General features: G+C 44.3%; 1 protein-coding gene across 1 annotated transcript in view; it reads left to right on the top strand.

Moving 5' to 3' along the window:
• Nucleotides 1–24,029, top strand: part of LOC140066021 (uncharacterized) — a gene marked incomplete at its 5' end in the record, with an annotated part of 94,756 nt that extends 70,727 nt beyond the window's left edge. Inside the window, 5 exons of the mRNA XM_072113584.1 lie at nucleotides 4,046–4,286; nucleotides 4,402–4,492; nucleotides 10,239–11,428; nucleotides 21,206–21,325; nucleotides 21,654–24,029. Of these exons, the coding sequence (XP_071969685.1) occupies nucleotides 4,046–4,286; nucleotides 4,402–4,492; nucleotides 10,239–11,428; nucleotides 21,206–21,325; nucleotides 21,654–22,688 (2,677 nt within the window). The remainder of the gene's footprint in view (nucleotides 1–4,045; nucleotides 4,287–4,401; nucleotides 4,493–10,238; nucleotides 11,429–21,205; nucleotides 21,326–21,653) is intronic.
• Nucleotides 24,030–27,996: the final 3,967 nt, after the last annotated feature.

The raw sequence follows: 27,996 nt of genomic DNA, 5'->3' as shown, positions 1-27,996 counted from the left end.
GTTGAGGTTGCATGAGGGAGGGTTAAGTCACAATTCCAAAACCTAACTCCGCTCTTAGGTAGAACTCCTAATGGCAGCATGTCTTCCCATCTCAGGGTCGTATAATGGGTCCAGGACCCAGGTGGGCAATCATCCCTTTCCCGAGAAATTGTAACTGTTGACTGGACCTGTATAGGATGTGTCAAATTATGTCTAGGAGAGTTAAAGTACAGCTGTGTGTCTTAGGAAAAACTGTGTCTCCAGAAAAACTAATGATGGTGGAAAATTCTCCACTGTATTGGGCTGCATTCACCCCACCGTTGGGGGACGTATATACAGCCGTAAGCTTGCCCCATAGAACTCTACTGCTCTGTACATGGGTAAAAGATAGGGCATGGCCTATCTTTCCCCGTGTCACGGCGACGTGCGCTGTCTATCTCTATGGAGAGGGGTCCACCCTCCTCCTCTCCATGGCATCGGATGTATGTCTGCCCAGCTACGGCCCGGGGACATACGTTTTTGTAAATGCAGCCTTACAGTTAGCTCTAGGGCAGTGATGGCGAACCTTTTAGATACAGAGTGCCCAAACTACAACCAAAAACCACTTTTAGGTCGCAAAGTGCCAACATGACAATTATAGCAGTAACCCATTGATCTCTGCAATCACAAGTTTCAATTGTATTGGTGTCCTGAGGACACCAATACAATAGAAAGCAGGAGAAATTTGGATTGTAGCTTCCCTCCAGGGGCCCCTAAAGAGGAAGAATCAGGGCACCCAAAGCAGGAGCTCCAATGATAATCTCTGTCCACACCTTCTCTCTCCTCCTGTAGTCCTGGCAGCCAAGTAGGTGTCACTTTAAAATAGCACTGAGCATGGCATGTCCTGGGTTGTCTTGGACTGCAGGAGGAAGCCTTGGTAAATTCTGTGCTGGGTGCCCATAGAAAGGGCTCCGAGTGCCACCTCTGGCACCCGTGCCATAGGTTCGCCACCACTGCTCTAGGGGGTCTCCAGTATTATCATCAGCTCTGTGCTGGGGGGCCTCATGAATTATAGTCAGCTCTGGGGAGGGGGCAACTCCTGTATTATGTAAATACTGGTGAGGGCTCCTGTATTATAGTCAGCTATGGGGGAGGGGGTAGTGGTCTCCAGTAAAATAGCCTGCTCTGGGGTCTCCAATATTACTAAGAACTGCCCAGAGGTCTCCATTATTATATGTGCCTGCTGGAGGTGAGAGTCTCCATTTTTATTATCTGCTTTGGATAATTTCCATCATCATTATTGTAGTCTGCTTTGAGCATGGTAGTCAGCTCTGGGGTCTGTATGAGGTACTGTACAAATGCAGTGTTATGCAGTAGTTGTTTCTGGGATGGCATCATTGCTATACAGCATCTTCTTGGGGGCTGGTTACCAGTGGGGCCCTTTTAAAGTTGAGTGGTGTGGTGTGCTACCGGATTGATAAACGTTGTTCACCCCTAATATAGAGGAACTGACTGCCTTATATTCCTATGCAAAGTTTTACTCTACCTGGACTTCATGCAGACAATGCAGTGTATACAAAGGTCTTCTGACTTCTGGGGCCCTGACGTTAGGTATTCCACTTTGCCTGTAACTTTGACTGTCTTGGTGGTTTCCTCTTTGTGGTGAGGGGTGGGGTTTGGATCGAGGCAGTGCATCGTAGAGAATGTAAAGTCATCATACATCTTCCTGTAGAGCTTGGCCAGAAGAGGGGAATAATAAAAGATTTCAGACAATTTTGTAAAATAAATTCTAGGAAGATGATGGGAGGTCGAAGAGCATTTGGTGGCTCTGGTGATGGGAGATGTCTTCTTCTCATATCCCCTTCACATACATTTGAGATTAGCAGTAAGTTACAGGAAGGTCCATCCTGGTGAAGATAAAGACCCCAAAAGAACTTTCCAGCAGTTCCTGCTCACTGTACAAGTGCTGAGGGAGCAGGGAGGGGGTGAGACTGTGTATAAGGCCAGATCACAGAGGGGTAGGGTAACCCCCTTAGACTAATTAGCATAATGTTAATTGCTTATTTTAGTTTCGACAAACCGTAACTTTATTGATCAAGAAGCATAAAGACGCCTTACAATAGAACTGGCGAAACAAATGCCCCTTGCAGGGGGAAGTATAACAAAGACTCATCGGATACATAGACACCTACTGACTCAATTGAGCAATGAAGTATTAGGCGAGAAGGGGTAGGGTCACACGGGGGGGAAAGAGAGAGAAAGGCTTCAACACAAAATTGGTGTAAGTGTAATAAGCGAGGAAGTTTGCTGTGATAGAGGAATCATATGAGCCATGGAGTTACAGATAAATCTTTAGGGTGATAGTATCAATGGCCTCTCAAGATTGGGGGTGCCCTGCGAAGCAATCCAAAGGTTCCATATCCCTTCAGCCAGCTGGAAGGATCATTCCTGGTCGCCTCAATTCTCTCAAACAACATCAGTAGGTTCATTCTATTTTTGACCGCGGTAAAAGAGAGATCAGGCGATTTCCTTTTCGCCACTACGTGTATTCTAGTTGCCAGTGCTATGAATTAGTCTACGGGCTCTGTTTTCGACCCTCACTGGCTTTTCTCCAAGGGTACTACAGCGCTGTTGGGCAAAAGCTTATTTTAGAAGGAAGTCCCCGGATCTTTGAGTAAGATTTTATTATAATGGATTTTGATGGAAGATTTCTGCAAATGGATGCACAAAAATCCCATGATAATAAATGGAGTCTTATATTTTTTGCTGGTTATTACACAACGCGGGGACAGAACAACACAAGTCTCAGTGCTGGTCACAACTTCTCCTCACATGGCCCCCCCTCCATCAACACTTCCTGGAGCCAGACTCCTCCCACACATGTGACTAATCACATGGTCATTACATCATCACAGGTCCTATAGCTTCTCCAGCAACGAAGCCAGGAGCCTGACTCCTCCCACACATGGGGCTGGTCACATGACTATGACATCATCACAGATCCTGTCACATATATCTGAAGCTCTGCAGGTGGAGGTAGGTGTGTAGTCACTTCCATCTCTCTGGCTTGGGGTTTCCTCCTGGCCGGGGTCACATAAGGAGGTTGGTGGTTCCTCATTGGCCGGGCTGTGTGTCACTCCACCAGCAGAAGATGTGACCAGTGCGGAGGAGAGGACAGGAATGGGAGAGGGGACACCCGGCATCTGCCCGGTAACTGCCACCACAAGCTGTGGACAGTTGGGGAGATTTATAAGTGCGTCATGCACCAGGATATGATGTAACCCGCCCTCCTGATGTATTCGCGGGGGCGGCTGCGCTGGTCTGCAGCTATGTGACAGGCCCTGCCTGCTGTAGGATTGTGCTATTGATGGCTACAGTTCATGGCTATAGTGAGTGTGCAGGTCTGTACATACTTTAAATTGTTGCAGATATTTCTCTGTATAGATGTCTGTATGTTGTGTAACCACCATATAATCTGGACATGTTGTTTCCAACGCCCCCCTCAGGTCTTCTCCATGATCGGTCCAACAGGGACAGGTCCGTATCACTGTTCAGCGTACAAGTTGTGACAAACTGGGCAAATTGGGGCTGGGGAAAGGCTGGCTGGCTATATAATGGGGCAGGGGTATGTCTATATTAGGGGGCTGGTTATTTAATGGGGAAATGCTGGTTACTGGGGGAATGCTGGCTGGCTATATACAGGGGCAGAGGGCTTGCTAAATAATATTGCTGTTGTCAGTGAATATGGCGCGCTAAGACTAAGATGCTAAAGGTGCTGTCACTGTATAGTTTGGCACAGTAGGTTGTCACGGGTGCTCCTGCAACCCATGTCCCGGGTCTCAGGCACACCCGTGTACCTCCATGTCCCCCATCGTGGCTGCTGCAGACTGACTTACCCGTTCATGTGTCAGAGACGGCTCTTGTGGTCCGGCGCATGCGTTCCCACCTCCCAGAGTGGGGGCGTGCACCGTCTCTGTGAAATGTAAAGGGACAGCGTGTCACTAATTAGCTGTGGCCAGCCGCTGACCTGATAAATAGCAGGCCTCTTCCTGTGACCCTTGCCAGATCACCTCACCACATATTGCAGGGCAACCGGCTTCCCGCCATCATGCAGCAGTTATTGGCTGCCCAACAGCAGCATCCAGTTCCTGCGGCACCTTCAGCTACAGCAGCTAGCGTCTTCTGCAGAACCCAGACTGTGTTTGTCCGTGCCCTCCAAGTATGACGGAGACACCAAGTTGTGCAGGGGATTCATCACCCAGTGTTCACTGCACATCGAGCTGATGCCTACACAGTTTGCCAAAGGAATGTCTAAGATTGCATTCATGGTCAGTCTACTCTCCGGGGAAAGCCCTGGCATGGGCTACCCCTCTCTGGGATAGGAACAACCCAGTCATGGCCAATCTCGCCACATTCATTGCTGAATTCTGGTCCGTCTTCAAGGAACCACCCTGGGCCTCTTCTGCTGAAACTTGCGTCAAGGGGACTGTTGGCGACTATGCGGTTCAATTCCGCACTTTTGCCTCTGAGCTTTGTTGGAAGGCAGCGGTCTTGGTTGCCACTTTTAAGAAAGGACTGGCTAGTTGAATCAAAGACGTTCTGCCTGTACAGGACAGGCGGTCTTCCCTGAGTGACCTCATCATCCTGGCCACTTGGATTGACATCCGTTTCTGAGAGCATCTGGAGGAGCAGCGTCTTGGACATGCACAGATTAGGACCCGCCGACTGCCCCGCTTGTATCCAGTCTTCCAAAGACCACCACAGCAGCCCTCCTTGTTTGCTTTAGAGAAGGCCATGCAGGTGGATAAAGCCCGTCAGACACCCCTAGAGATTCTCTATACCTGTCCTACTCAGCTCTGGTACAAGTAGCCATTTTTTAGCTTCTACCTTCCAGGATTTCGGTGCTGCAGGGAACTTCATGGAGGCTGCCCTGGTCTCCCAGCATCACCTTTCTGTGGTCTGTCTTGAGAAGCCGCCTGTCATATCAATCGTCAGTGGGCAGATCCTCTGCGATCCGCTCTAGTACTGAGCCCCTGTGCCTGCAAGTTGGGGTGTTGCACAAGGAAAGACTGTTGATTTATGTGCTATCTTGGTCTACGTCCTCTCTTCTACTGGGCCTTCTGTGGTTGCGACGTCATGCTCCTGTGCTCAACTGGGGAAGATCTTCGCTGGGGACCGGAATGCCCGTCATGCTGTCTGGTGGAACTTCATCCCGTGTCCACCATGTCTTCTCTGGTGTCCTCCAAGCCTCCGGTGGGTTTCCATATATGGACTTTGCTGATGTCTTCTCGGAGAACAAAGCAGAGGCTCTGCCACCGCACCGTCCATACTACTGCCCTATAGACTTGTTTCCGTGTACATCTCCTCCACTGGGTCGGGTGTATCAACTTTATCTGCATGAAACTGCAGATGTGTCAGCCTATTTGAAGGAGAATCTGCAGAAGGGGCTCATACACAAGTCCTCTCCCCTTAATGGTGCTGGGTTCTTCTTTGTGTGCCTCTGAGGACAGAGCTTTTTGATCGCCTATGTGGGGCCAAGGTCTTCACTAAACTGGACCTACGTGGGGCGTATAATCTCATCCGTGAAGGCGATGAATGGAAGACCGCCTTTAATACTTCTGATGGACACTTCCGAGTATCTTGTCATGCCATTTGAACTATGTAATCACCAGCCGTATTCCAGGAGTTCGTCAACGACATTTTCAGAAGCTTGCTATATACTTGTGTCATGGTCAACCTGGATGATATCCTGGTGTTCTCTGCGGACCTCGAGTCCGATCGGACTCAAATGTGACTAGTACTCTGGAGCCTAAGGGCAAATTGCCTGTATGCCAAGCTCGAGAAGTGCCTATTCCATCAAAAGAGTCTTCCTTTACTCAGGTGTATCATCTCTGACAAGGGATTACAGATGGATACCACAAAATTGTCTGTGGTCCTTCAGTGGCTTAGCCCAGTGGGACTTCGGGCCATCCAGAGATTCCTAGGATTCGTTAATTACTAACGGCAATTCATACCACATTTTTCTCCCTCATGTCTTCCATTGTGGCGCTGACCAAGAAAAACGCCAATTCTAAGCTCTGCCCTCCGGCGGCTGAAGAAGCTTTCTTCAAGCTGAAGTCTGCTTTTTCTTCTGCTCCTGTACTCACTCGGCCTGATATGGAGAAACCGTTCCTGCTAGAAGTTGACGCCTCTGCGATAGGAACTGGTGCCGTTCTTGCCCAGAAAGGGCCCAAAGGCCAAACTCTCACTTGCGGCTTCTTCTCGAAAACCTTCTCAGCCTCTGAGAGAAACTACTCCATAGGTGATAGGCAGCTTCTGGCCATAAAGCTTGCCTTGGAAGAATGGAGTGATCTTCTCGAAGGAGCTCGTCATTTGGTCTGTATCTATACTGATCAAAATAATCTCCTATATTTCCAGACTGCTCAGCTTCTCAATTCAGAGCAGGCTCGTTGTTCCCTCTTCTTCTCTCGCTTTAACTTCCTGATCTATTTCCATCCAGCAGAGAAGAATGCCAAAATCTATGTGGTCACAAACAGTTTCTATAAAATGTCCCACTTCATTCCTCTGCCTGGTCTGCCGTCAGCTACTCGTCTTGCCAGCTTGTTCTTTCTCCACTTCTTCCGGCTTCATGGACGTCCTCAGCACATTGTCTCGGACCAAGGGATCCAGTTTGTTTCCAGGTTCTGGCGGTCTTTATGTAAGCAACTTCAAGTAAAGCTGGACTTCTACTCTACCTATCATCCGCAGTCAGTCAGACTTTGGGCTGCTATCTACGGCGCTTTTTTTCTGCTCGACAGGACGACTAGTCCACCCTTAGGCGGAGTTCTATAATTCTTTGGACTCTGAATCTGCCGGTGCAGCTCCCTTCTTTATTGTTTATGGACGGCATCCACGCCCACCTCTTTCCGTGCCTTCTGATGTTCCTACCGTGGAAGAATTGGTCCAAGACCTTAAATCCATCTGGGAGAAAACTCTTCATTCTCTACAAAACCCAGGCTGACAAGAAATGCTGATCTCCTCCAGTCTTCTCTCCGGGTGATAAAGTGTGGCTGTCCTCCAGATATGTCCGGCTAAAGATCCCCAGCTACAAACTCGATCCTCGTTTCCTGGGTACTGAAGTGCATTAAACCCATGGCTTACAAGCTTAGTCTTCCACCCACCATTCGCATCCCGAACTCCTTCCATGTCTCTTTTTTAAAGCCTGTCATCCTGAAATGCTTCTCCCGGCAAGTACCTACTCTTGCTCCTGAGGCTGATTCCACCAATGTCTTACTGTCATGCCTGTGGACCGACCTGGTAGTATCCCGCCACAACAAGTCCAACCCGCTTTGCGGCAGGCTCTGGTGATTACCGGGTGCCACTTAGACTCCGCTCCCAGGTGTCGGCTTACACCATCGCTTGTGGTGGTTCAGTGGGTCCACCACCACTCACCCTGACAGTCCACTACCGACCATGACATACGTTTTATAAAAGGAGGAAAGCAGGAATTAAAGGGGTTTGGCCATGATATAAAGTTCTCAAATTTTAATCCCCAATGTTTACACAATAAAGATAATTTTTAACCCCTTACTTTGCAATTTTAGTCAGTTGTATTGCTGTTTTTGCACCTATCACTCTCTAGACTGGTCAGTGTAAGATTCGGCAGTGTGGGCGGGAACTCTCTAAGCAGACACTTCATGATTCCTCTGTGCTATGAGATGTTGTGTTCTGACAGGTTCATATACACTTTCATTTAGCTTTTGAACATTCACTGACACGTATCTGACACATAGAAAGTTAGATGAGACACAGAGTCATGAGATGGATATAAGACACAATGACACACTCTGCTGCCTCACCTAATCAATAAAACACACAGTCAGCACTGCTATGTCACCCATTTCCCTTGGATCAAGACCTTATCTTGTTTTTAGAGCTTCTAATGTCCCTCTCCAGGCTGCAAAAACAGTGTAGAAGCACGACTGGTGCTGGACCATGAGGGTGTCTTTGTGGTGTGCTGTCAGCCTCCTACTCCTCTACCTGCTCCTTCAATGCAAAAGAAACTAGAGTTGAGACATTGGTCAATTACATGACAAACAGTGCCAAAACTTCCATTGGATTATCTTCACCACGCTAATCTTCAATTGGTAGAGCACAGCCCAACCTCATCCCAAAGTAGCAAAGCCATTTCAGCAACAAGTCATGGAGCACTTGGTCATCCTGTACGATGACTCTCCTAGTTTTGATTCAGTGGCCCATCCACCTGCCCCTGTCCGAGTAGCAGAGACAGAGTTCCAAGATTCCCAATAACTTTTATTTGAGCATAAGTGTGCGGATGGTCGACCATCAGAAGAGAGCTATTGAGACAATAAAACACAACTGCCAACAGCTGTGGCTTTCTGCAAGGTGCAGACTGAGAAGAAAGGCAGTGGTGAGGGTTCAGTTGTAGAAGAAGCCAAGGGTGAAGATGAGGTCCTAGACCTAACATGTTTAGAAGGCAGTGAATTTATCGGACGTACAAGAGGCAACATCTACCACTGATCATCAGTATCTCCTCAGTGTTTTCATAGATTGATCACAGTAATTTAATTTTATATGTTTTTACTTTGTCTTACCTTCTATTTATTCAGGTTCAAACAATGGACAGAGACAGGAGGGTGGAGAGAATATTCCAGCTCACCCTAGAGATTCTCTTCTATATTACTGGAGAGGTGAGAGATTGTGATGAGGTCACATTACATCATTATCTATGGGAATAACAGATGATAGGACTGGAGAGGTGAGAGATTCTGGAAATGTATGGAGGGAGATTTATCAATGTGTCTCTCCATAACCAGGATTACACAGTAGTGAAGAAGACCTCTAGTGGGCGCTGTCAGGCCCCTGTGTATGAAGGACGGGGGAGAACTCTGAGCCCAATCCCGGCTCCTCCACCTCACCCCCTGATACATGATGACATCAATGAGCAGAAGATCCTAGAAGTCACCCACAAGATGATGGAGCTGCTGACTGGAGAGGTGACACTGCTGGGAATGCTGGGACATTATACAGTAACGCTATGAAGGGATCTGGGTGATGACGGGATCATTGTGTGTGTCAGGTTCCTATAAGGTGTCAGGATGTGGCTGTCTATTTCTCCATGGAGGAGTGGGAGTATTTAGAAGGACACAAAGATGTGTACAAGGACGTCATGATGGAGGACCACCAGCCCCTCACATCAGCAGGTAATAGACAGGACTAAATCCACACGTCCTTTCATTATCTGTATGGAAAGAAGGAATTCAGTCTCTGGATGTTTCCTACAGGTAGATCCAGTAAGAGAACATCACCGGAGAGATGTCCCAGTCCTCTTCTTCTACCACAGGATTGTTCAGAGGAGAAATATGTCCCACAGGATCATCAGGTAGATGGAGATGAGACTTCATGACACATTCTTTGATCTGTGGAGGTTTATTTAAAAACTTTGATTTTTGATATCCTGTCTCCATATATAGCCTCTATAGAAGAGATTTATCTGAGACCAATCAGAGATTAGCTTTAATTTTATAAACTGCTGTGGGAAAATGAAAGCTGAGTGGCGATTGGTTGTCATGAGTAACTAGTACATACAGATTTGTTCTGATAAATGTCCTCATATGTGTCTGACTTTTTTCTGGAACAGATTAAAAGTTGAATTCTTTGTTAATGAGAAAGTTGGAGATTGGAGAAGGAAACAACATGGTGGAGACCTGCAGCTATGTTTCTCAGATATGTCCTCCTGTCAGGTCATATCTGGTCTCCATCATAGTTTCTGATTATTTTTTATCAATTAAATCCTTCAGTGTGACTTCTCCATCGTCTGGTGACTTCTTCCAATATTTGTTTCTCAGTTTGTGTATCAGGGTGAAGATGTGAAGAATATTCCTGCCCCAGAGACATATGTGAGGGGCGATGAGCGATGTAAGGAGGAGATTCCTACAGGTAACTGCCCAGGTGAGTAGTAACCACTAGATAAAGCAGAGACGAGTGATAACACAATACAGAACATGGAGACATAGACTAAGAAAAGCTGGAAGGTGGGAGCTATGAGGGTCAGGAATACTGCTCACCAGGACCTCGGAGGAGGAGACTGAGATGTTACACCAGTAATAATACAGAACCTTATGGTAAGCAGGAAAGTCATAGCCACCATGGGCAGACAAGAAATGCTGCATGTACCCGGATTGCTGATATCACACAAATGTCCTGTGATACATCTTCAGAGTTTTCTTACCACAACCAATGATAAGGTTATATTTTATAATCTGTTTTATTCCCTGCAGATGACAACACCAGGAGCTCAGAGGAACATCTGATATCATCACATGTTACAGCAGGTGATGGATGTATCACACCAGATACATCTGAAGATCATGACAATATCCCAGATGTATCATCAGACCTTCACACACAAGATCTGTCGTCATATCCTATTAAATGGGTCCTTTCTACTGAATCATCAGGAAGTGTTAACATCAACTCATGTTTAGAGAGTGAAAAACATTTTGATGTTACAGCTGATGTTCAGGAAAGTCAAAAAGGAAAGAAGCAATTTTCCTGTTTAGAATGTGGAAAATGTTACAAAAGGAAAACGGTTCTTCTAGTACACAAGAGAAGTCACACAGGGGGGATTGTTTCATGCCCAGAATGTGGGAAATGTTTTAACCAAAATTCAGATCTTGTAAGACATCAGAGAAGTCACACAGGGGAGAAGCCCTTTTCATGTTCATTATGTGGGAAATGTTTTACGGATGTCGCAAATCTTGTTAGACATCAAAGAACTCACACGGGGGAGAAGCCATATTCGTGCACAGAATGTGAGAGATGTTTTACTCAAAAAAGCCATCTTATTAAACATCAACGAATTCACACAGGGCAGAAGCCATATTCGTGTTCAGATTGTGGGAGAGGTTTTACCTCAAATGACAATCTTGTAAGACATCAAAGAATTCACACAAAGGAAAAGCCATCTTTACGTTCAGAAAGTGAGAAGGTTTTTAACCAAAAATCAGACCTTGTAACATTTCAAAGCAGTCAGACAGGGGAACATCCATATATATGTTCAGAATGTGGGAAAAGTTTTAACCAGAAAGCACATCTTCAACGACATCAGAGAAGTCACACAGGGGAGAAACCGTTTTTCTGTTCGGATTGTGGAAAATGTTTTGCTCGGAAATCACATCTTGATCGACATCAGAGAAGTCACACAGGGGAGAAGCCATTTTCATGTTCAGATTGTGGGAAATGTTTTTCTTGGGAACTGAATCTTGTTAGACATCAGAAAAGTCACACAGGGGAGAAGCCATTTTCTTGTTCAGATTGTGGGAAATGTTTTGCTCGGAAATCACATCTTGATCAGCATCTGATAATTCATACCGGGGAGAAGCCATTTTCATGTTCAGATTGCGGGAAATGTTTTTCTCGAAAGGCTGATCTTGTTAATCATCAGAAGTCCTCACACAGTGGTAAAGCCGTATTTACATTTTGAATCTGGGAAATGTTAAAGCTACAGATCACATCATTTTACGTAAAGTGAACCTGCCACCAGGGACCTCATTTTCACGAAATACAGGTTTCAGAAGCCCATTACAGCTGCATTGTAAATATGCCTTTTCTGCCTTCTCTGGATTTGCATTACAACATAATTGTGTGTTATAACTTACCTTGCATCCTGACAGAATGCTCTGTGTAGTCCTTGGGGTTGGGCTTTGGTTCTGATGCATTGTGCAGGAGCACAAAGGTGGAGACTGAGAGCTGAGCAGCACAGACGTTGCATTGTTTTTTTTTAAATGCATCCAAACCAAAGCCCAACCCCTAGGACTAAAAAGAGGATTCTGTCAGGGCGCAAGGTAAGTTTTAACACATAATTATATTGTAATGCAAATGCCTAGAGAAAGCAGAAAGACAAATTTACAAAGCAGGTGTGATGGGCTTCTGTAACCTGTCAAGGTCCCTGATGACAGGTTCCCTTTAATCAAAAAATAACTCAGAACACGTATGATGTAATATGAGAAAGTTGACGATAATTATAGTTATAACATCTTTAATAATTGAGAGACCCAAGAGCATGTCCTCAATCATCAGCAAATGTTTGATTGTAAAATATATATTTTTAAGTGAGCCCATCTATATATTAGCTCCAGCCATAAGTTTGTCATGTACTACAATATATTATTCTGTCTCGTTTATAATCTTTGTGTCTCTCTACTGCTGTTCACTTTACTGTTTATATATGTATATATATTAGATTTTGATATTACGCCCCAAATGGCGTTGATTTCGGCTGTAAAATGTTCTGGTATTCTAGTGCAAAATATAGTAAATTTTGCAGGCTGGGTGTAATATTTACTTCACTTAGGGGAATCCCTAATTCAGACTCCTCACTCAATGGTGGATCATCATATAGGGGGTATGGGAAGGGCCTTTGGCTTCATAGGGGCTCATGGCCGCCCATACCCGGACCCTTTATGAGGATCCGCCATCGGTCTTAAAAAAAAATCTATACTCGCCTTTGGCTTCTTCTCCCCACCCCGCTTCTACGTTTTTTTTCCTCTTCCTACCAGGGTGCATACACTATGTTAAAGTTGACCGCAGGGGTCTTTGGATACACGAGGCTTCAACAGTCCCCGTCACAGTTGTAAGGTGATTGCCAAATTAGATTGTTAAAAGGAACCAGCGCTGGTATGCAAAGATGACACACACACAGTCGTGGTTGAACTCACTTCTAGTTCATTTTTAGCAGGAGCTTCCTTATTTAGGAAATCATAAGACATTTTGCATAGGGCGTCTAAGTACACAAGCGGGCAATACTATTGGGTGGTTTGACCCCAGAAATGCAACACTATTGGATGCAAGCACCCAAAGGAATGTACAACCATTGGCTGTCTTCACACAAAGAAATGTTGCACTATTTGATGTCTTCATACAAACAAAATGCCCAGGTGCTTCCCTGAAACCTTCCCCCCTAGGTGGTGCTAGTGAGCGCTAAGCTTCTGGTCCCTAGAGATGTGCCATTTTTTGTTAGAATAGAAACCCCACCCAAGTTATAAGCAGAGAAACAAGAGAAATAAAACTAACGAAAGAACCACTAGACGGGTTATGTGAAGTGGATGCTGGGTCTGATATGACTGATGACGTACAAAATAGCCATGATCTCCTTCACAACTACGATGAATTTCCGGGAGGTAAAAGGAAGAGAATCTTTTCCAGATTTTTAAATAAATTGCAGAGGTTACAAGTTTCCTACTTGCCTGTAAGGTGGAAATGACTTGGTCCGAGAGTCCTTTGGCTTTTAGCATCTGTTTCTCAGGATCTAAGCTGAAAGTTTGAATAACTCTGGGCTGGGATGAAATACTGCCCCTTTGTACAGGAGATCCTTTCTTCGAGGAAGAAGGATTGGGTCGTCCAGGGCCATGTTTTTTAATACTGGGAACCAGCTCTTCTTTGGCCAGAGGGGCACAATTAGGATGATCGTGAGGTTTTCCTTTCTGATCTTCTGAACTGTCTTCGATATAAAAGGGAACGGGGGAAAGGCATAAGCTAATTTTACTCCCCAACTGTAGCTGAAGGCACCCAGAAGATGATCCTGACTGTTCTTCTGTAGGGAGAAGTAATGATCCACTTTTTTGTTCTCCCTGGTGGCAAGTAAGTCTATTAAGGGGGTCCCGCATTCCTGTATTAGATGAGGGAATACCTCTTGGTTTAAGCACCACTCGTGAGGATCCAGTGTATGTCTGCTTAGGAAGTCTGCTTCCCTGTTTTCTGACCCCTCAGGTGAATTGCAGTCAAAGACAACACATAATCTTCTGCCCATTGGAAAATCTTCTCTGATAGGTTGAGCAGAGTGGGAGAGCATCTACCTCCTTGACACCTGAGGTAAGCTACCGTAGTTGTGTTGTCTGATAGTATCTTGATGTTCTGTCCTTGGAGTTGGTTTGAGCATGTCTTTAAGGTTTCCCAGACTGCCTTTAATTCCTAGTAATTTAAGGATTTGTCTTTTTCTGATTGTAACCATAGACCTTGGACCGATTTTCCTGGTAACTTTGTACCCCAACCTGCTCGCATCAGTCAGGGTAGTATTCATTGGCCAGGTGTTCCACTCTAAGCCCCTGCCTAGGTTCTCCTTTGTAGTCCACCAGTCCAGCGAAACTTTCACAAAGGAAGGAATCTTTACTTTCTTCTCTAGTTATTTCAGATCCCTGTTCCAGGATCTGAGTATCCAATTGTGCAAGTCCCTTGTGTGGTTTTGGGACCAAAGGATACAAGCTATGCATGCTGTGAGGAGACCCAGGAGCTTCATTGGTTCTCTGACTGAGCATATTTGTTTGCTCTGAAAGGTCTTTATATGGGACATAAGATTGAGAGCTTTCTCCTCTGGAAGTAGTGAACACTGGTGTACGGAGTCCAGAAGAATGCCCAGGAATTTTAGATTGGTGCTGGGTTGGAGATTTTTCGTAGTTTATGACCCATCCCAGATGTTCCACGGTCTCTTGTATTCCTTTGGGATATTAAATTCTCTTCCGTATTCGCTACTAATAGAAGGTCGTCTAGATAAGGAATTAGCAGGATGTTCTTTAGTCTTAGTATGGCTACTACTTCTGCCATTATCTTTGTGAATAGCCTGGGTGCTGAGGAGATCCCGAATGGTAGAGCTCTGAACTGATAATGGAGTACTTTGTTTTCTGGAGATAAGACCGCAAACCTTAGGTATTTTCGAGAGCTGGGGTGGATTGGGACGTGGTAGTAAGCGTCCTTGAGGTCTATGGTGCAAAGAGCTGCATTATGAGGAATCAGAGGTGTTGTAGACTTTAGAGACTCCATTTTGAATCTTTTGTACTTGATATGCCTGTTTAAGTTCTTCAAGTTTATGCTCATCCTGTATGACCCGTTTGTTTTTTTGGATAAGGAAGAGAGGGGAGTAGAATTCCTTTTTTAATTGATGAGTCGGTACAGGAGAAATTACATTCTTTGCTAAGAGAGATGTACTTCTTCCCACATGAGAAGGTGAAGTTGGGGTGAGTAAATTCTTGTTATTATAAAAGAACGGGGAGGTAGAGAATCCAACTCATTGTTTTTTGCTAGGGGTGGGTTGGTAGCTGAGAGTGGTATTGTATCCTCTACTTCTACACCCTTGGGGATAACTCCATCATCTCTGTTTGCCTTTACCTCGGTAGGATGGAATTTTTTCCCGGGTATCACGAAAGGAAGTTCTTCTCTGAGATGTTGGTTGTGGGAATCCCTTCTTTTTGTCTGCTGCTTTCTCCAGAATAGTGTCCAATTCTGGACCGAAAAGAAATTCTCCTGTGAAAGGTATTTCACACAAATTTGGTTTCGATCTGAAATCCCCTGACGATTGTTTCAGCCATAGGGATCTTTGGGCTACATTAGAAAGAGCGCCATCTTTGGCTGATAATCTAACACAGGGGTCCCAAAAATTTTTACATAGGGGGCCGTTCACGGTCCCTCTCAGACCGTTGAAGGGCCGGACTAAAGTTAAAAAATAAAAAAAAAATAAGAAATTCCTCTGTACACTGCACATATCCTATACTGCTCCTTCATCATTGATTATTTCCTATGCTTCCCCCCACCACTTATTATTTCATATGCTGCCCATCTATCATTAATTATTCCCTATACTGCTCCTCCATCATTAATTATTCCCTATACTGCACCTCCATCATTAATTATTCCCTATACTGCACCTCCATCATTAATTATTCCCTATACTGCTCCTCCACCATTAAATATTCCCTATACTGCCCCTTCACCATTAATTATTCCCTATACTGCCCCTCCACCATTAATTATTCCCTATACTGCACCTCCATCATTAATTATTCCCTATACTGCCCCTCCACCATTAATTATTCCCTATACTGCTCCTCCACCATTAAATATTCCCTATACTGCTCCTCCATCATTAATTATTCCCTATACTGCACCTCCATCATTAATTATTCCCTATACTGCCCCTCCACCATTTAATCATTTTATTTAATGCCCCCGGCCGCCAAAATATATTTGCTGCTGGTTTAAAAAAAAAATCCTATACTCACCTCTGGCAGCGGCTCCCGAGTCTTCTATCTTCGGGCTGCTGTCGGCCGGGAAGGGATGCGCGGCCGCGCGATGACGTCATCACGCGGCCGCGCACCCAGGTTCAAGGAGCGATGTGCGCCGGGGGTGTCTTCCGGCCACATCGCTCCACCTGTAATAATAGTGCTCGAGCGGCCACATCGGCCGCGTCGAGCACTATTCAGTGACGGGCAGGAGCTTCCTGTCCGGGCGGACGGAGGCTGCTACCCGACTGCCGTGACCTGCCGGGGGCCTCAGCTGGAGCCGCTGGCACTCCAAGCGCTGGATGCGGCGGGGGCCGTAGTTTGGGGACCACTGATCTAACACATTCCCCAGAAGCATCTGCGATGAAGGTGACCACAGATTTCAGGAGGGGAAGACTTTCTAGGAGTTTTTCTTTAATAATAATTAGATTCTCCAACCCATTAAGCCAGCAGATCATAGTTCTGGCAACTGAGGTGGTTGCGACATTCGCCTTCAGATTCAACATGGCCGACTCCCATGTCTTTTTTAGGACACTGACTTTCGCTCCATAGGGTCCTTTAGCTTAGTTGCATCTTCGAATGGAAGGTCATTTTTTTTCACTTTGGTGACCTGAACATCGACCTTCGGTATGGAGTCCCAGATTTTGGATTTGTCTTCCTCAAAAACAAGTCTGTTTTTAAATTCTCTAGGTCCCGAGAGTCTTTTTTTCTGGATCCTTCCATTCTTCATGAATAATGTCTTCCTGGAAAAACTCGCTTTTTCTTGGCTTTTAGAGATCCGAAGAACTCATCTTTTACTGACATTGTCTCTACTGACTCTTGAATATTCAGGGTCTCTCTTACTTCCTTGAGTAGAGCGTCCAGGTTGTCTGAGGAAAATAGGAATCTGGATTCCAACTTCATTTCCTGATTTCATCTTCCTCCTCCTCTCCTTGGTAGGAACAAGAGGCAGCCTCCTGATCTGAGTCTAACATCTGAATAGGTTGAGGGCTTTTGAACCTTTTAGGAGGAGGGCCTTCTGGAAAGAGGGATGCAACCGTATTTTTGACTTCAGACTGGAGCATGGACCTTAGTTCATCCATGAAGGATGTTTTCTCTGTGTGGACAATTTGATCCAAGAAGTTTTTGCATACTGGTTTTTTATACGTTTCAGGTAACTTATTGGAACACATGTTGCATCTTCTAGTCTGAGGAGTCTTAGGGTTAGACTTGTCCTCCTTTCTATCCTTTTTCCTTTTCTTCTTCTCCTTTTCCTCCTAAGAGTGAGAGCTATAAAAGAAGGGGACTGTATACAATAACCCCATGCCTCCCCAAAACCCCAACAAACTTACAGAAGTCTGAGGAAGGGGAGTTTGGTCCATTTTTGCCTTCAGTACTGACCTGGAGACAAGGGAGGAGGGTGAGGTACAAGCGGTAATGCGTACAGGATAGGATGCGACAGAAACAACACACTGACCTGCGCCGTGCGACACAAATAAATTTGATATCCTCTGACAGTCTTTAGTAGAAGGAGACACTCTAGCAGAATTTTACCCAGCTTTACCCCAGCTTTACCCCGAACGCCAATGGATGAATGGTGACGTCATTTCCGGAAGTCGTCAACGTGGCCTGTGCGCGTTCCACCATCGGGAGTCAGAACACGTGGTGCCACCGTAAATCACAAAGGGATCGCAGGATTAACACCACATGCCTCTCCATGTCGCCGCCAGGAAGGGGAACCAATCGAGGCCAGGAGAGGAGAGGACCTAGCACCAGGTACTGCACCTCCATGGCGTCCCCCCCCACCCCCAGGAGGAGATGAGAGGGAGAGGCTTATCACATATTAAAAGCATAATCCTGATATCATTCCAGCGAGTAAGGTACAATCCAGTCTACACTTTTGAATGCTCTAGGCTCTCTCATGGCATACAGTGTAATTATCAGCAGGGAATTGATATAGCTCATGTGTTGCAACATATTTCACATCAATCCAGAACCAGCTGAGCTATAGCCAAAACCTTCGCATCCACATACAGCAGTGTAGGCGTCTTGGGCAGTAGCCCAGGTTCCAAGCCTTCTAGGGGATCATGGCCATCCAAACCACCCACCAAATTTTATATGTAGAAGGATCTTCACCCATGAAATACTTATATGACTTTTCCTGTTCCATATACACATGAGCCATTTCAGGACCTTTGAAGGTCCTCTAAAAGTTCACAAACTGCAGAAAAAAAGCAGGGAGAATGGACGCATCCTCCATTCCCCAAGAAGCTTGATTCTAGTATTATATGTAAGAGTTAAAATATTCATATAGCCTTGGGTCTATAGCAGTCCTAATCTACCCCTGCCGACTGCCACATCACGGTGCTACCAAGGGTGGGCATTGATCTTTCACATTGTTAGTTTTAGGGCTGTCTTCAACGAGGACCAGTGAGTATATTGAAAAGGAGCCAAATTTAAGAGAAGCTGAGCTCGGGAGCAACACAGAGACACAAAGTTGGTTTTCAAAGTAGCCCAAGTTTATTCGAATTAAGGCATATTTTATACCTATGCAGCAGGGCAGGTGCTCTTTACACCACTTCAAAATCGTTTAATTGAGCTATGAAGTAACTGATTATTAATCATCAGCAGTGGTATAACTTGAAGCTGATGGGCCCCAGTGCACAGTCTGTACAAGGCCCCTGACTATAATGTATGGTATATAGTACTAGTCTTATCATATGGGAAAGTGACACTTTATGGGCCCCCTAAACCTCTTGGGCCCGCTTGGGACCGCACCGTCTGCAACCCCTTAAGTTACACCCCTAATCATCAGGTCATAATGACATAAGACGATGGATTGGTTTTTAGGTTACAAAAAAATAAAAAATAAAGATAAATGTAATAATAGCCACGTGATATTGACCAAGGAAAAACTACTTGATTATATAATTAGGTACCAAGTGCTGATACTAATGTTATTTTCATCAAACATTGATAATAATCTTATGTTCCAGTTTTCAGCATTTATATAATTATATGACAGACCAAAGTTCTTTCAAAACTTCCTTGTAGGAATCTATCCCTATCAATCCCTCCTTTTGAGAACAGATATGAGGCCTCTGTATTCCAGGTACTTCAGTAGTAAAAGACCACCATCAGACTTCGGTGAAGACTTAACAAAGTTATGAGTCTTCACCGAATTCCCCAGAATGAGAGAACCTCATATCTCATTCTTACCTACAATATTCTTAGAGCAAATATTCTTTGCTCAATATTGACACTAAATTACCTCTCGTGTCTTCTGCCTCTAAGATTAATCACCACCACCAGTCAGATTTTCTCCTTGGTCATGAAGCTAGAGATAATAACTATGAGGGCCACCAACTTAAGCACGCTGGCTCTCATTATGTATTACTACTAAAGTCATCAGTTTTATTTTTAAAAAAGCAGTAAAACCATTCCACCACGTGCATGTAATACAGCCACACCGAACAAACTCTGACTGAAAACTGATTGAACTCTGATGCACAATGTCAGTTTCAGTTTCCCACTGATGAAACCCTGATCTAACTCAGATGAAGCTCTGCAATGCTCATGTGAAAGGAGCCTAAGTGTCCTGGTGGTTTCCTCTTCGACGGGAAGGATTTGCCCCAGTTGCAGTTTCTGCGTCATAGTGAATCTATAGTTACCATAAACCCTTCCTGCAGGGGGCGGCCTGAGGAGGTGTCACATCTCTGCTGTATCATCAAATCAGGCAAATACATAAGGATATCATCACGATAAACAACGAGCAGAGTAATAAGAGAATACAACTTCTCCTCACATGACCCCGGCCCAAGCAACGCTTCCTGGAGCCTCACTCCTCCCACACACTGGGCTGATCACATGACTATGACATCATTACAGGTCCTCTCCCCTATACATGTTGCACCGGTCTGCAGTAGGAGGCAGGTGTGTAGTCACCGGTGTCTGTCAGGATTACCGGGGGACATTTATCAGTGACCCCTTACTCCCATCTCTCTGGTATTTTCCAGCAGAATCTCATCCATCCCTGAGTATCCGCTCACTATACAGAGGAGGGATGTGGGGGGTGAAGGAAGATCTGTATGAAGCCGCGACCAGTGCAGACTGCAATGTGCTGCAGATGGTTATAGGAAAGTTACAGCCTAATAATAGACTGATATCATCATAGAGAAACTCCTATATAATCCATTATTATCCCAACCACACGACATCCACCACCGAGTCACCGGCATCTCCTCATTGTACTTCTAGTCATTACAGGAACTGCATTTCTCTACATGATGTTACTTTATCTTATCTTCTTTCTATTCAGGATCAGACGATGGACAGAGACACGAGGGTGGAGAGAATCTTCCAGCTCACCCTAGAGATTCTCTTCTATATTACTGGAGAGGTGAGAGATTGTGATGAGGTCACATGACATCATTATCTATGGGAATAACAGATGATAGGACTGGAGAGGTGAGAGATTCTGGGAATGTATGGAGGGAGATTTATCAATGTGTCTCTCCATAACCAGGATTACACAGTAGTGAAGAAGACCTCTAGTGGGCGCTGTCAGGCCCCTGTGTATGAAGGACGGGGGAGAACCCTGAGCCCAATCCCGGCTCCTCCACCTCACCCCCTGATACATGATGACATCAATGAGCAGAAGATCCTAGAAGTCACCCACAAGATGATGGAGCTGCTGACTGGAGAGGTGACACTGCTGGGAATGCTGGGACATTATACAGTAACGTTATGGAGGGATCTGGGTGATGACGGGATCATTGTGTGTGTCAGGTTCCTATAAGATGTCAGGATGTGGCTGTCTATTTCTCCATGGAGGAGTGGGAGTATTTAGAAGGACACAAAGATGTGTACAAGGACGTCATGATGGAGGACCACCAGCCCCTCACATCAGCAGGTAATAGACAGGACTAAATCCACACGTCCTTTCATTATCTGTATGGAAAGAAGGAATTCAGTCTCTGGATGTGTTTCCTACAGGTAGATCCAGTAAGAGAACATCACCGGAGAGATGTCCCAGTCCTCTTCTTCTACCACAGGATTGTTCAGAGGAGAAATATGTCCCACAGGATCATCAGGTAGAACAATATTCTTTGTTATGTGAAAGTTTATTATAGTCACTAAAACGGCATAAAATGGAACTTTATAGTTCCATGTCCATATAGTCTGTAAGTGACTTCGGTTTATCTTTTCTGGAACAGATAAATGTTAAATTCTATGTTAATGAGAAAGCTGGAGATTGTTCTTTCCGTAAGAAAACAACATGGGGGATTTATGGTGAAGACCTGCAATTGTGCGTCTCAGATAAATCCTCCTATCAGGTCATTTTTGGTCTTTATGATAATTACTGATTTTTTTTTTTCGTTATCATCTAAATCCTCCTCTGTGACTTCTCCATCGTCTGGTGACTTCTTACAATATTTGAAGAATATTACTGCTCCAGAGACATATGTGAGGGGCGATGAGCGATGTAAGGAGGAGATTCCTACAGGTAACTGCCCAGGTGAGTAGTAACCACTAGATAAAGCAGAGACGAGTGATAACACAATACAGAACATGGAGACATAGACTAAGAAAAGCTGGAAGGTGGGAGCTATGAGGGTCAGGAATACTGCTCACCAGGGCTTTATTTTATTATTTGCAGATGACAACACCAGGAGCTCAGAGGAACATCTGATATCATCACATGTTACAGCAGGTGATGGTTGTATCACACCAGATACATCTGAAGATCATGATGATATCCCAGATGCATCCTCAGACCTTCACACCCAAGATCTGTCATCTGATCCGATTAAATGGGTCGTTGATACTGAATCACCAGGAACGGTTTACATCGATTCATATTTAGAAAGTTGGAAACATTTTAATGTTATAGCTGATGTTCAGCAAAGTCAAACAGGGGAGAAGCAATTTTCATGCCCAGAATGTGGTAAATGTTTTAACCAAAAATCAGAACTTTTAAAGCATCAAAGTCTTCACACAGGGGAGAAACCCTTTTCATGTTCAGAATGTGGGAAATGTTTTACGGACATCACAAAACTTGTTAGACATCAAAGAACTCACACAGGAGAAAAGCCATTTTCATGCACGGAATGTGAGAAATGTTTTGCTCAAAAAATTCATCTTGTTAAACATCAACGAATTCACACAGGGGAGAAGCCATATTCGTGTTTAGAATGTGGGAGATGTTTTACTTCCAATGACAATCTTGTAAGACATCAAAGAACTCACACAAGGGAGCCACAGTTTTCATGTTTAGAAAGTGAGAACAGTTTTAACCAAAAGTCTGATGTTTTAAGAAATCAAAGAAGCCAAACAGGGGAAACTCCATTTATATGTTCAGAATGTGGTAAATGTTTTACCCAGAAACCACATCTTCATCGACATCAGAGAAGTCACACAGGGGAGAAGCCATTTTCATGTTCGGATTGTGGGAAATGTTTTGCTCGGAGTTCACATCTTGTGAGACATCAGAGAAGTCACACGGGGGAGAAGCCCTTTACTTGTTTAGATTGTGGGAAATGTTTTGTTCGGAAATCACATCTTGATCAACATCTGATAATTCATACCGGGGAGAAGCCATTTTCATGTTCAGATTGTGGGAAATGTTTTACTCGGAAGGCAGATCTTGTTAACCATCAGAGGTCCTCACACTGTAGTATGGTTGAATTAACATGTTGATTTAGGGAAATGGTGAAGCCACAGAAAATTTTACCTAATTAAAAGAACTAACCCAGTACCCAAGAATGATGCAATACAAGAAAAGTAGATGATAACGTATAGAACTAAGATCTTTAATAATTGTCTGCAGACTTGTGATTCCATTTTACATATTTGTATATGAGCCCATCTGTATAGGAACACTCCAGCCATTAGTTTGTTATGTGCTACATTCTAATATATTGTGCATCTCTATTCTATGTTCTTTGTGTCTATCAGGTACTGTTTCTTTATATTAAATTGTGATATTGCGTCCCAAATGAATCACAGGGCGGGCATAGATTTCGGCTATAACCTTTTGTTATATACCGGTGCAGGCTATAATAAATCCGATGGACTGGGTTGTCCCCGGCCCTCTCTGCTTCCCGTAATTGAAAAAAAAAAAGTGGCATTGAGGTTGTGTCAGTGGGGAAAGTCGCAAATTCCTGGAAATTTGATGAGAGGTCATTGGAAGACTACTGATGGTGACAAATTTTCACACAGGGGCGCCGCTGCTCAGACCAGATGTTATGGTCTTCATGAAGAATGTAGGCAAGTCCATTTTGTGAAAACAAAATGTATAGTGCGGCACACTTTCAAACCACAAGAGCTACACCACGGTCCGAGACCGATCCAAACAAGTCCCACATTAAACAGCAAACAAGGAGTTAAAAAACTCTGACTGGAGCTCCCAATGTTTCCAATAAGTCTGTTTTCAGTAATCCTTCAGTAAATCTTCACTTCTATTCAACCAATGGAAGGATCTTTTTCCAACGAGGTGTAGGTCACTGTTCAGAACATCTTTGTGGTGCGATTTTTTTCTTTTAAATCCACCCAATATGGTAGAGAAAAACTATGAAAAAATGAAAGCACCAAATAGTGTAGTAGTAGTGTAGTGTAGATAATGTTCATAAAATCTCGAAATTTATTCTTAAAAGTTCTACTCACAAGAGTAAGTTAAAAATGTGCATAAAATAGTATACAAACGGGACGCCAGCTCACTCGCTCGCCCGACCCTGGGTTTTGCCGTTGTCAGCTTCTTCCAGGCTGTGTGTGACCTACATTTCAAGGATTACTGAAAACAGACTTATTGGAAACATTGGGAGCTCCAGTCAAAGTCCATTTTGTGAACTGAAACTGCAATCTAATATTCTCCACATCTATATCTTTCTTATATACAGTTCCCCCAATTTACGTATAGAAAATTTACCCCCACCCAATCCTGTAAGTGAAGATACAAAGTGGAGCGGGAACTGGAACTGTGCTAAAAAAGTGCAAGAGTAGTATCGTTGGGAAAAGGAATTAGCCCCATTTGCTTTTGAGGACTGTATTATTGTAATAATTATTATTGCACATATGGTAATTATTATATTATTGTATTTGTGTTGCATTAATTGCTACCAATTTACTACTAATATAGATGGTTACAATATTTTATCTGTTTAAAATTGGACCTCATTCCTGTCTGGCGTGATAACATTGTAGAGCAAAATGAGAATGTGGAGACGCTATGATTGCACATAAGGGGAGGGAATAAGAACAATTAGTTAGTAGTAGGTACTGCATGTCTTGAGCAATTGCACAAGTTCATTGAGGAACAGGAAAATTACCTTCGTTTAGGAAGGGAACCGGTGAACTTCCTAGAGGAACTCCTTGTCCCCACCTACTGTCGTTTTTCTTCTTCCTTTGCTGTGGCCACATCCATCTCCTTACCCTGGACCCTTAACTTTGTTTTCAAAATTCTTATTTTATTAAATGTATTTATTTTTATGTTATTATTTTAAGTACGTTTTCCCTTAGATTTTTTTACGCAGTGAGAGGAACAACATGTTTATACCCATAATCAATTATTTTTGAGATGGACATCCTGCCACACATCCTCTATCTATTGCAGGTTTTACATTCTCTACATACCTAAAGATAAAAGAGATTTAGCCCTTTTTGACATTTGGTCCTGCTAAAACAGCTTGCCTGGTGAGGGTTGTGTGCAGGTGTCACCATGCCAAATCAAAGCCTTTAGTGCCGCTTGACCAATAGTAATCCTCAGTACTAATTTGGCTGCCCCCTAATTAAAGAAAGCATTTCTAGTTCAGTTTTGTTTTCATCTGACAATATGGTGTACTCGTCAGGGATCCCCTACTCCTTGCTAATTCCTCAAAGTACCCAGTGTTGGGCCATCTGCGCTTTGCTCCTTACATGTAAGACGCTAACATACACGACTGGCGGTGCTTTGGTATATCTAGAGTCTCCCAAATCTGCTTAGACTCTTCCTGAAAGCTCTTAAATGAGCTCAGTGGTGGTTGTGTTTGCAAATCTCTCATTTGAAGGGCTACACTTGGGCTCAGAACCCCTGCACCACTCTCTATCCCTGATCTATAATATTCTATAATCTTTAATATTCTACTCAGACCCTGTGATCAACCTTCATTGGGAATCTGATCTACAAATAACCTTCTCTCTGGAACAGAGGAAATAGATTCTCACTTTGCTCACATGCTGCCATCAGCCCTCGCTTCCAAGGGTGCAACTGCATATTAATATTGCTGGTACCATTTTCCAACCCCATTAAAACTGATGCAAATTCTAGAAGATGTGGCCTCTAGGAGAGCAGGATCGTTCGTATTTTCTGGTATTCTCCAGGATTGTTTTCATTCTGAGATACTGTTCAAACTCCATGCTGCAGATGGTAGACTTCACTCCACTTCTTCCGGATTTGCTCCATCTTCAACATTGTGAGATTTCCCCCCAGTGTAAACATGTACTCTCCTACGTTTTCTGTTTATCCCTGCTCGCTCGTGAAGGTCAACAATATCCTGCATATAGAGGAACTGACTGCCTCTGATTTCTATTAAAAGTTTTGCTCGATCTGGTCTTCATTCAGAGAATCTGTTGCTTACATAGTTCTCCTGACTTCAGAGACTCAAAGGGACCCAGACATTTAGTATCTCACTTTGGCATTAACTCTTAAGTCAAAGTGTGTTCTTCACGTTTAGGACTTGCATTTGTCAGGCTCAGAGGTAGTAGATCCTCTGAACCATCGTGCATGATAACACAAGCCGACACCTGGGACCGGAGTCTAAGTGGTACCCCTTTTTCACCAGAGCCCGCCACAAAGCGGGTTGGACTTGCTGCGGCATGGTACCACTAGGTCATTCCACAGGCGCGACATGTCCGCAGTGGCAGCCAAGGTCAAGGTACTGGAGCGGCAGGCAATCTCGTAGTCGGGGACAGGCAGGAGGTTAAGAGGGGCAGAGAGTCAGAATCATGGACGTAGTAACAGGTCAGGGCAGGCAGCAGAGGAGCATAGAAGGGAATGGAACCAGGGTCACAACGAGAAATCTCAGAAACAGCACAAGGCATCAGACACAGCTTTCTCTAAGGCACGAAGATCCGGCAGGGTGTGCAGGAAGAGGCAGGCTTATATGGAATTCTGAAAATGGCCAGAGGCAATTAATGGCGCCCTTTAAATGGAGCCAGGACAGGTTAGATGCACGAGCGACATGCCAGCGGGAGCAGAGGGGAAAGGGTGAGCCCGCGACCAGCGATATGGGTCGCGGGAACACCCGTGACATAATTGAAACTTTGCCAGTGTATGCAAAGGGTTTTGAGGGAAATTCTTTTATATATGGAGATTCAGCAGAAATGCTATCAAATGTGTTTTTTACTAATCCATTACCATATAAAACTTTTCAGAAAAGCAGTAAAACCAATCCAACAGGTACGTGAAATACTGACACACTGAGAATACTGTAACTTACAGTTACAGAGAATACTCTAACTGAAAACTGAATTTTGATGAAAAAACAAATTTTTCAGTCACCAAACCCTGATCACACTCTGAGGAAACTCCGTGATTCTTGTGTGAAAGGGGTCTCAGTTGGAGGCGCCGGGTAATACTTATTATACAGTTACTGTACACTCTTTCTGCAGGGGTTCAGCCTTAAGAGGTGTCACATCTTTTCTGTATCATCAAATCAGGCAAATACATAAGGATATGATCACAATACACAACCGAGCAGAGTAATAAGAGATTAAAATGCGTCTTCTAGGTTCTTTCGGTGTCCATTATATCCCGAGAGGCTTCATACAGAGGAAGAGACCAACACAAGTCTCAGCGCTGGTCACAACTTCTCCTCACATGACCCCTACCCCTAACAATACTTCCTGGTGCCGGACTTCTCCCACACATGTGACTAATCACATGGTCATTACGTCATCACAGGTCCTATAGCTTCTCCAGCAGCCCAGAGTCTGACTCCTCCCACACATGGGGCTGGTCACATGACTATGACATCATCACAGGTCCTGTCACAAATATCTGGAGCACAGCTCTGCAGGTGGAGGTAGGTGTGTAGTCACCGGTGTTGTCTGTCAGGGTTACCGGGGAAATTTATCAGTGACCTCTCACTTCCATCTCTCAGCCTTGAGGTTTCCTCCTGGCCGGGGGTCACATAGGAGGTTGGTGGTTCCTGGTTTCCTCCTCGCTCATTGGCCAGGCTGTGTGTCACTCCACCAGCAGAAGATGTGAGCTCTGTATGAGACCATGTACAGTGCGGAGAAGGGGACAGGAATGGGAGAGGGGACACGTGACATCTGCCCCGTAACACGATACAATGTAGACCAATGATGTGCTGCAGGTGTTGGGCCACATATTGTTCTTGCATTTCTCTGTATAGATGTCTGTGTGATGTGTAACCACCATAAAACCTGCACCATTATATAGGGTTCTTCATGGAGTGACTCTTCATACTTAATATAAAGGCATACATATGGGCCATTATATCCTTCTGGAGGGATATCTGCACACAGTTTCAAAGAACTTACCGAAATTTACCTGCCGAGACACTGCAGTGTCAGACAGGAGAAGATTCTCATGAGAATGATCTTATGAGTTTGATCTCAGGCATTTAAAATTGTATACACCAGGACTGATAGAGACAGGCTGGAATTACATCTGTGAAATGCTGTATTTTTGTAAATGACAGTGAATTCGAAAACTATTTAGTTATCCTAAGCATATTTAAGAATCTTGTCTTCGTACCCCTTTAACTGGGGATCAAATTCTGTCTTGCCTTCATCTAAAGACCCTGCTGCATTCTGGACATCTAATTATAAATGGATCCTGTATGTTGGAAACATCAAATTTTCTTATCCTTGGGGAAAAGAAATAATTCCATGTCCCCTCCCTGACACCTGCACCCACAATTACTGTTCTATAGCATTTGGTAAAGAATCGGGAGATAGAATATAAGTCAGAAAATTGGTCGGTTTCGAGGACAAGAATAATTTA

Source organism: Engystomops pustulosus, chromosome 6 (genome assembly GCF_040894005.1).
Source record: "Engystomops pustulosus chromosome 6, aEngPut4.maternal, whole genome shotgun sequence".
Taxonomy (NCBI): domain Eukaryota; kingdom Metazoa; phylum Chordata; class Amphibia; order Anura; family Leptodactylidae; genus Engystomops; species Engystomops pustulosus.
This window is presented reverse-complemented; position numbering and strand designations above follow the sequence as displayed.